Source organism: Terrapene carolina, unplaced genomic scaffold, assembly GCF_002925995.2.
Source record: "Terrapene carolina triunguis isolate 2854851 unplaced genomic scaffold, T_m_triunguis-2.0 Scaffold247, whole genome shotgun sequence".
NCBI classification, from domain to species: domain Eukaryota; kingdom Metazoa; phylum Chordata; order Testudines; family Emydidae; genus Terrapene; species Terrapene triunguis.
The window spans coordinates 3,648,248-3,657,978 of NW_020664598.1; the positions used below are offsets into that span (position 1 = coordinate 3,648,248).

At 49.9% G+C, this 9,731-nt stretch overlaps 1 protein-coding gene across 1 annotated transcript; it reads left to right on the top strand.

Moving 5' to 3' along the window:
* The first annotated feature begins 522 nt into the window (after positions 1-522).
* Positions 523-9,252, top strand: ANKRD54 (ankyrin repeat domain 54). The gene is made up of 8 exons (XM_024200101.3): positions 523-781; positions 2,485-2,532; positions 4,801-4,899; positions 5,142-5,213; positions 5,662-5,709; positions 5,826-5,950; positions 6,888-6,995; positions 7,470-9,252. Exons 1-8 carry the CDS (start codon positions 523-525, stop codon positions 7,542-7,544), a joined length of 834 nt encoding a protein of 277 aa, XP_024055869.2. The 3' UTR covers positions 7,545-9,252.
* Positions 9,253-9,731: the final 479 nt, after the last annotated feature.

Genomic DNA, 9,731 nt, shown 5'->3' on the forward strand with positions numbered 1-9,731 from the left:
CTACAGCTAGATAGAGTCCAACTGGACTAGGGGGTGGGGCTTGGTGGGGGGGTGAGTGGGTTTGACGGGGCAGGTTGGGGTGACGGGGCGGGCGGGGGGGTGAGTGCTTGAGGAGTTACCCCCCCTTCCTCTTTCCAAACCCAAATAAAGCCTTATTTACTTCTCCGGCCTCACCCCTTCTCTGATTGACTGCTGGTCGGAATGGCTAGATCTTTCATTGGGTGAAATACCGATCTGTCATCCTCAGACTTTCTGTCATTGGCTGCTGCCTGGACATTCTCCTCCATTTGGATGAAGCAGTTGCCTGTCATTCATTTCCTTCCCCGGCGCTTCCCTCCTTCCCCCCCGCCCCCGTTCCCCCCTTTCTGATTGGCTGGTGGGGCCGGATTCTGTGATTGGGGAAGGCAGTCACGCCTCTGACTCCCCGCCCTCGTTACTATAGTTACTAGGTTGTCCCCGCCCTCTGTCAGCGCGTCTGGGCCCGGCCCTCGGAAGCCGGGAGGCCGCGCGGGGGCGGCGGGGATGGATGGCGCTGGCGCTGGCGCTGGCGGGGCCGTGGCGGCCTCGGACGAGGAGCCGAGGCCCCCGGGGGGCGGGTTCGCGCTGGCGGAGTTCGGGGCCGCGCTGCGAGGCCCGCCGGAGGCGCTGGGCCCGGCCTCGCTCGGCTACCTGCACGTCCTGTGGCAGCGCGACCCGCCGGCGGGCAAGATCCCCGCCCGCCGCCAGCGCAGGGCCGCCCGGCTGCACCGCGCCCTGGGGCCCACGGGCAAAGAGATCCACGGTGAGGGGCGAGCGCGGGGCGGGGAGATGGGCGCAATCCCCGCAAGGGAGGGGCCCTCGGCCGCAGCCCCCTGCTGGCATGAGGCTCGAGCGCAAGGAGGGAGCCCCCTCCCCTCCCGGCCAAGGGGAGAAGCGGGGGGCCCCACTCTGCGAATTCTTCCCCTCGGTTGGAGGCGACTTGCTGGGCCCAGCTGGTGCAGGGGAGCAGGCAATGCAATCTAGGACTCTGCTCCAGCCTGGGCCCCTGCCCTGTCCCCCTGAAGACCATATGTCTGATTGGAAAACAATAAATGGTGGTACTCTCCTCCAGTCAGGCCCCAGCTCTGTCCTCTAATACATCATAATGAGAGTCCATTCACAGGTAAATCGAGCTGCGCTAAACAATTGATTAGCAATGAAATGGCTAGCATAAGTCATATCACTAGGCTTTAGAACTAAAACTCTGCCAAACTGTTGGGTCAAGCTGGTTGTAGGCTCTGACAGATGTCCTGGCATATATTTCGTTTACAGCGTGCCCTTTGCAACCATAAGGGCTGGAGACTTATTCTGGTGCACAGGATGGCAACCACCAAAGAGGAATACAGGTCACTCAGTTGCTGCCACTCAAACCCCATCAAGAGCCATTTCCCACTCTGCTGCTAAGAATACAAAAGAGCACAATACTTTCCATTAATATATAAGGAAGAAACACTCTGAAATGCTTTGGGAAGGTAAAAAGGATGGTAGGAATAGCATGACATTGCAGCAACCTGACGCTGAGTCAATGCTGGCAATGGGACATGAGATGGGTAACCAGGTACAGACACATAACCAAGTTCTCCGAGTTGAGGTGGAAGCCCTTGTATAACCTACCATTCCAATAAAGATGTTTTATTAGAATCCATACACCCTTTGTTGGTGGAATAGAGAGGAGATGGCTGAATCTAAGGGCTTGTCTACATTACCCACTGGATCAACAGCCAGCGATCCAGCGGGTGTCGATTTATCGTGTCTAGACTAGACGCGATAAATTGACCACCGAGCGCTCTCCCTTGGACTCCACCACGGCAAGAGGCGTAGGCGGAGTCAACGGGAGAGCGTCAGCCATTGACTTACCGCAGTGAAGACACCACGGTAAGTAGATCTAAGTACGTCGACTTCAGCTATGTTATTCAGGTAGCTGAAGTTGCGTAAGTTAGATCAATTCCTCCCCCCAGTGTAGACCAGGCCTAAGAGTAGCTGCATGCGGGAGTTGGGAAAAGGTTCTCATTCACTTTCAAATTTGAGCTACTGTAACCCACTCACCTCCTGGGTGTGGTTTTCTGCCCCATCTAGTGGCACCAAGACCACTTAGAGAGGTTAATGAGTCTGCTCTACAGCCTTAGCTAACAGCCAAATGGCTTTTAGCTCATGCAGTAGAGGCTCATGCACTTGGCTCCAGGGGTCCCAGGTTGAGGACCAGGATCTGTTGGTGTTACACTACAAAGAGGCTTCCTTGGGAAGTGCTGTCTGGCAGGAAAAGCTAATGACCACCTTTAGAAGAAAAGCATGAAGTCTCCTGCTACCTGGGGCCTTGATCTCACATATCCCTTCCTTTAGGGACAAGCCAATCCTTCCAGTGTGGTTTAGCTCCTGAATTTGGGACTTGACCTGAAGAGAGGGTTCTAATAATGGAACTACCCCGTTCTCTATGCTCTTTGCAGTAACCCTCTCTCTTTTCCACAGCTCTGAAACGATTGAGAGAATCCGCCAATGCTAACGACTTAGAAACAGGTGAGCCTGCACCAGCCAGGTCAACTCAGAACCTTTCAGTTTTGCAATTGGCTTTGTAGGGGAGGAAAGGGAAATGCAGGTGGTTTGTAGAACCAGCAGTTCAGACATTGCACATGCAGAAATAGTTTTGTTCTGCTAGGACAGGGCTGGGTGTAAAGTTCAGTCTAGCATTTCTACCCTCTCCAGTTCATGGTTTTTTATATATGTGATAGAGGCTTCAGCCAAGGTATCAACAATAGTAACATGTCCTGCTGCAGAGTGACAGGAGAGCAAAGCTCTTTTTGAAAGAAAGACAAGTGACTGTTGCACAAACGGTCCTAGTCTGTTGTCAGGCAGCATGGCACACCAAATAGGAGAACAAGACTCGGGCAACGCAGTTTCTATTCCTGCCTCTGCTACTGTTATTTGTATGACCATATCACCTAGGCATCCCAGTCACAGACCAGGACCCCATTGTGCTAGGTGCTGTACACAGAACATAAAGATGATCCCTGCCCAAAAAGAGATTACAATCTAAGTATAAGACAAGAGACAACCCGTGGATACAGACAGATGGGGGAGAACAAAACAACAATATTGAGTATTGACTCACTCTATGACTTTAGGCAAGTCACTGAGTGCCCATTTTCCCATCTGTAAGGGAGGGAGATGACACTTGCTCATTTTTGTGAAGGGCTTTGAAATCTGTTGCTGCAGAGCGCTAATGAACATGTCTCGGCTTGAGGTACTGAGTCAGAAATGACTTATACAGTATGACCCTTTTGTATTAAAAGCCATGTGTCCCACTATATTATAGTTGCAAAACGTGTTCTAAATCTATATGCAGATCCCTTGTGTATTAAATCTTGCAATGTTTTATATCTTGTCGTGCCAGTGAAGTGATTGCTATTGAATCAGTTACTCATCAGCTTGGAAATAATCTTTGATCTTTTCTGTCATTGCACCAAATCTTCACTCATCTCAACACATTGTCAGAGTGAGAAAGGTTAAATTGTTTCCTGCTGGTCTTGGGAGATGATTAGGTGGGACTTTACATTAATGTTTCCTCCTAGTTGGCCTGTCAGTCTTTCTCCTTGTCCCCTGGCTAAGACAGCAGAATTGCACCTGTTCTAAAGGCACAGTCATCTTTTCAGGTGTTACTTCCAATTTTAACCCCAAACCATTTCCCCCCACCAAGTTTAGAAATAATCCAGGAGGGGCAGGGGAAGGAATCCCAGTTGTAATAATGGGTCCAACCCTAGAACCCAGGAGGAAGGTAACGTCGGAACCGCCACACTAGAACAGGCCAATAGCTGGATCACTCCAGTGTCCTGCCTCCAACACTGGCCAGTAATGAATGCTTCAGAGAAAGACTTAAAGCCCCCTAATTGAATAACCATGGCAGGGGAGCTTCTTTCTGAGCTGGGGATTAATTTATACCCCAAAGAATGAGGATTGGTAACTCTTGTAATCTTAACCTCGCTCATTTCACTGCTACTCTTAGTCATACAAAGGTCACTGACCTTGAAGAAGAGCCATGAGAATGCTTAAGGGATTAGAAAAGATGCTTTACAGTGATAGATTCAAAAAGCTGAATCTAGATAGTTTAACAAAGAGACGGTTAAGCAGTGATTTGATTACAGTCCATAAGTATCTACATGTGGAACAAATGTTTGATAATGGGCTCTTCACTCTAGCACACAAAGGCATAACACAGTCCAGTGGGTGGAAGTGGAAGCTAGACAAATTCAGACTGGAAATAAGATGTCAATATTGAACAGTGGGGGTAATTAACCACTGGAACAATTTACCAAGGGTCATGGTGGATTCTCCATCACTGACCATTTTTAAATCGAGGGTGGATTCTAAAAAAAAAAATATGCTCTATAGCCTGTGTTATACAGGAGGTCAGAGTAGATGACCACAGTGGTCCCTTTGGGCCTTGGAATCCATGAATTCTCTTTGCTCCAATAATATCCCATGACTGTGAGTTGTACTTGTTACTCATTCTCCATATAAAGAAACATTTCCTTCTCTGCTGAGGAACGGAGGCAGTCTAAGTTGCACCAGGGTCTCCCTTCCATTGGCGTTAAAGGGGTAGTTGGATGGATGGGAGCAGAGAGGAACAAGTAAGGTGGGACAAGGGGATCCCTTTCCATCATCAGTCTCTCTCATTCCCATATCTGGGCTCTAGCACTCATCTGGTTGCATGTCTCATAGCTGCTCTATGGATCAGTTTTCCCTCCCGATTAACACGGTCTCTCCTTCTCTCTTTCTCGGCAATGTCAGTGCAGCAACTCTTAGAAGATGGGGTTGACCCCTGTGCTGCAGATGACAAAGGCCGTACGGCCCTGCACTTTGCCTCCTGCAATGGCAATGATCGCATCGGTGAGTTGGAAGGGGTTGTTCCATGATCCGATTTCCTTGTGGGAGGGGTTTTGGAGGAATCTGTGCGTTTCTTTAATTGCGCACCTTGCTAAAAGCAGCATTTCCCCGTCAATCCCTGGCATGCGCACGTGCTGCCTCTCAAGATCCTCTAAACCGTTCAGTGCGGGCAATGCTGGCTCTTCCCTCTTAGACCTGCTGGGCAAAGGGAAGAGACTGAAATGGGCCCATTTAATTGTTTCTAGTGCAGTTGCTTTTGGACCATGGGGCAGACCCGAACCAGAGAGATGGACTGGGGAACACTGCATTACACTTGGGTAAGTGCCAGGAGCTTGAAATCAGGGCTTCTGTAACCTGATGATCTTTGTGCCCAGAGTTGTGAAGATCCCCATTAGTTTCCTTCCTTTCTTTCCTCCTCTGTATTGTGGCAACCAATCCCTGTCCTGGACTCTTTGGGTTCCATCAGCTTTGTTCTTTAATTGAAGGCTTAAGGGTCAGAGCTGAAGGAAGTACATCTCCTTCCTCCTGCTGGCCCTGAGAAACAAGAGGCCTGTTTCAGACACTATCCAGCTTGCTGGCAGAGGCTGTAAACCCTGATCGTTGAGCAGGCTTCAAAGGGGAGTGCTGCCCTACCCTCTGACAAAGAACCCTGTAGGGAGCTGGTTGCCTGTGCTGTGGTGCCCAGGGGACTTAGTCCTTGCAGGATCCCCTTCCCTGGACTGTAGCTCTACTCTGAGTCGTGTGTCTCGTGTTTTCCCTTCCCAGCTGCCTGCACGAACCATGTTCCTGTCATCACCCTGCTGCTGCGCGGAGGTAACATTTCCTCTTTACAAATTATAAAGCTACCACCACCACCTCTTTGACCTTCCCCCGGGACCGCTGCCACTTTTAAACCAACCTCTCTCTCCCCATGCATGTGCACCTTTCAGGAGCCAGAGTCGATGCCTTGGATCGAGCCGGGAGAACTCCTCTGCACCTCGCCAAGTCCAAGCTGAACATCCTGCAGGAAGGGCTCTCTCAGAGCCTGGAGGCCGTGCGCCTTGAAGTGAAGCAGGTGAGAAACGTTCATGCTCCCTGATACTGTGTGCATCTGCTCTCCAAGCACTGCCTTTCTTCAGTGCACTCTGTAGGACTCTTGGGGTTTAGTAACTGCTTTAAGTGCCTCGCTTGAGTACCTCAGCTGCTCCAGCGTGCTGGCAATTCCAGGACTCCTGACCTTCTCCCTCCCAGACTCTGATAACCCACCTCTCTCTGCCTCTGGAGAGCATCTCCCTAAACACCACTTGGAATTGTTGCAGGATCTCTCCAGGGCTTGTGGGTCCTAGAATGCACTGAATGGCAGTTAGTGAGAACTAAGAAATGGCTATAGGAGGGACCCCTTAGAAATCCCCTTATGTTCTCCCAGTGCAAGCATTAGGCGAGGCTAGCTACTAATAGGAACAGCCATGCACTTTCCTGGAGTACTGGTTGGCAGGCCCTGAACCCCCACCTGTCCAGGTTCACAAGTCAGGGAACAGAGGAGAGGAAAGGGAGGAGATTTGAGTAACGCAGACCTGAGGGGGAGAAAGCAATAAGAATTTTTTACCCAGGGAACTACTGATTGTGAGGCTGGTCCTTTGAGGACTTTGGTCTTTTGGTCTCATCACTATGTTCTAATAGCCATGGATAGGAATCAATTGAATGACCAGCCCCTCTGAAAAAACTCAGCATCTGATTAATATATGGCCTGTCTTCTGGTGACACATTGGACTGCGCCTCTACAAATGGCACTGTCCAGCTGTTTTGGAGCATGGCTCTGTCCAGCTGTTTTGGAGCATGGCTCTGATCTCCTGTGTGGGTGCCTACCTCCAGACCTCAGAAGTGACACTGTGCTTGTGGCAGTACTGCTAATAGCTTGCCTGCTGCGGTTGTCCCTCTGTCCTTGTACCACCAGTGCCCTGCCTTGGTTACAGCTGTCCTGCTCTTGCATCTCACCACACTGCCTCTTTCAGATTATCCAGATGTTGCGGGAATACCTGGAGCGCCTTGGGCAGCATGAGCAGCGGGAGCAGTTGGATGATCTCTGCTCCAGGTTACAGATGACCAGTACTAAGGAGCAGGTGAGGGGCAGCCAGAGTGACTCCCATACTGCGTTGCTGGCTTCACACATACATCCAAGAGAGAATAGACAGCTTCAGCAGGGTAACATCCAAGACTGGGACCAGGATACAGACACATTCCCCTCCATGTCACTGGTTCACATTAGAGCCCAGATGTAATGACGGAAAGATTCACGGTAGCTAGGTGTTGTAGTAACTCATTTGGTGGGAGTGGGTAGTGAAAAGAATGTCTGTATTCTGGTGGGTAGATATTCACAACACAGAAGGCATTGCCAGTGCCCAGGGTACCCTTAACGGCAGACTCAGCAGAGAGGTCAAAGACCAGATGGACTGAGAACATTGAATTTCCACACTCATCTACACACATGGGCCCTTCCAGGCAAGGAAGAGGTACATCCCACATTAAGCTCAGTCTTCCTTCCTTTGCAGCCTCTGCTTGTCTTATGATAACAAACTGCATTGTTTCTACGGCAGGTGGATGAGGTCACTGACCTCCTGGCCAGCTTCACCTCACTCAGTCTACAGATGCAGAAGATGGAGAAGAGGTAACGGGATTTCAGATCATTCCCCTGGTCAACAGGAGAGGCCCCAGGGGAGGGGCAGCTGGAGCGCATCGCCTAGATTATAAACATTGCTGCCACTGCCAGATACCCTGTTCCTGCTGGACCCTCTCCCCAGTGTAGCACTCAACTCTCAGACTATCCCCTCCAGTGCTGCCATCATCACCTTCTTCTGAGGCACCTAGGAGGACAATTGAATGCTGGAGCTCCTGACTTTTGGAGCAAAGGGCCCCTCTTATCATCCTGCTCTAGATGGGATGGTTTAATGAATGTGCTGGCCTTGTGTGGCATGTCCCTCTTTTGAACACGCAGCCTTCCTCAAAGCATCCCAAGCTCAGAGTGGTTGGCACTTACCAGCGTGCCCCTGGCCACCAGCCGCACCCAGGTGCATTCAGGCAGGGACAGCTCTCAGACACGCCTTTGTGTACAGATCTGCTTGTACTAGGCACCATTGTACATGGTCACAGTATCTAGTTGCACAGGGTGAGTAGACTTGTTCAAATGGCGGGAGAGACTGACTTCCTGCACTCACGGGAAATGAAGATGGAAATTCAGCAGAGCTCACTGAGCATTGGTTGGAGTAGGTGGAACCAGGAAGAGGGGAAAAAAATAAATCAGAGTCTGGGCCTTCACCCTCAACTCCCACGGGGGCCTGCTGTCAAAGGGGAAAGAGTCTCAGTGTGGGACTGGGATACAAAGCTTTTCACCACAAGGTTGCTGCTTCCAATGTGATCCCACCTCAAGGAATCACTAAAACTTTGTGCTCAGAGACCACAGCAATGGGTTTGTTAAAAATAAATATATAGATAAAGTTGTTACCAAATTATGGCTGCCCAGTTACAGAGTTGGGGGGGACACACCCACTCCTAGTCCAGTTCCAAGGGGACAGATATCTATGTCTCACAAGACAGCACCATGGCTGACTTCAATCTTCCCTTTTATTAGCAGTCTCAGCCAGGAGATCAGGCCTTGATTTGAGCCATTAGAACAGCTCATCTTTCCACCTCAATGTGGCTGACCTGTAACTTAGACCTGAGCCATGTTGCTAGGATGGGGGCAAACTTATGTTGTTGCTGCCCACGTATCACTAATCCTGGGGCTAAAATAAATGCCAGTCTGAAGGCCTATCAATCGGACACATTTTATCAGCACTAAATTCATTTGAGGGGAAGGGATCTTAAGTAAGTTCAATGGACTGGATGAGTTGTGATGCCCACAAGAGGCCTGAAACGGGGAGCATGGAAAGGATGCAGGGAGTTGCCACAGAACAGCATGTTCTTCGCCATCTGTTGGGTGTGGTCATGCATAAGAGCTGGGTGGATTCTGTTTAAGGTACTGATTCTCAAGAGCAGCCAGTACTTTCCCTGAATCATGAACATTCCAAGTTGTTTTTTTAGACCCAGAGGACAATAGGATTGGATGCTGTTTAGTAACAGGTGTATCCCTTGTCTGAGAGGAGACTGACTAGACGCATATATCCAAAGCTTCGATTTCACCCTGATGCATGCGGCTTAGAGTGGTCTGTAAGCTCTTCTGGGAAGGGAAGTCTGGGACTGACTTTGTGTTTTGATTTTGCTGGAGCTGTCACTGTGAATATTAAGATGTTGTTCTGACATGCTGGCTAAAAGACACACAAAGGGGGTGGACGACAATCTGAACTCCTACATTTTACATTCATTAAAAATACTGTCAGCTTTTTTGGAGTCCTCCACCAGTTCTTTCGTCTCAGGACTCACATCTCTCCCTCTGTCTATCTCCTGTGCCTGGGGCCTGACACTGGACCTCGTAACAACTTCTCTTAAAAAGCAGTGCTTGAATTAAAGATGACAATGTCGAGTTGCCTTGAGCACAAACGCTGGCCTCTTTGCAGACCCCTGGACCCTGCTGCTGATTCACCATCTGATCTTAAATCCCATTGCTGATGAATCCAAACCATAAATACATGAATTTGCTGTAGAACCTACACATCACAGTGTGTTGTAGGGCTCCAGGCCAGAAGCTATCATGCACTCTGCAGAGAGGAAAGCAATGCTGTCTGACCACAACTGGTCTGAGAGCAAGCATTGGCGTGCAGCAGGAGGGGAGAAAACATGGTAAAATCATCACGGTTTGCCAAATGAAGAATGTGACAACGTGCTGGGGCTCAGACTGGTATTGGCTAGATTCTAAAGATTAC

Bases quoted from the DNA above. Each gene is read 5' to 3' on its own strand.
- ANKRD54 (XM_024200101.3), top strand. From the start codon at position 523: ATGGATGGCGCTGGCGCTGGCGCTGGCGGGGCCGTGGCGGCCTCGGAC. The intron at 5,214-5,661 runs GTAAGTGCCAGG...TTCCCTTCCCAG, and splicing joins GAACACTGCATTACACTTGG to CTGCCTGCACGAACCATGTT. The intron at 5,710-5,825 runs GTAACATTTCCT...TGCACCTTTCAG, and splicing joins CACCCTGCTGCTGCGCGGAG to GAGCCAGAGTCGATGCCTTG.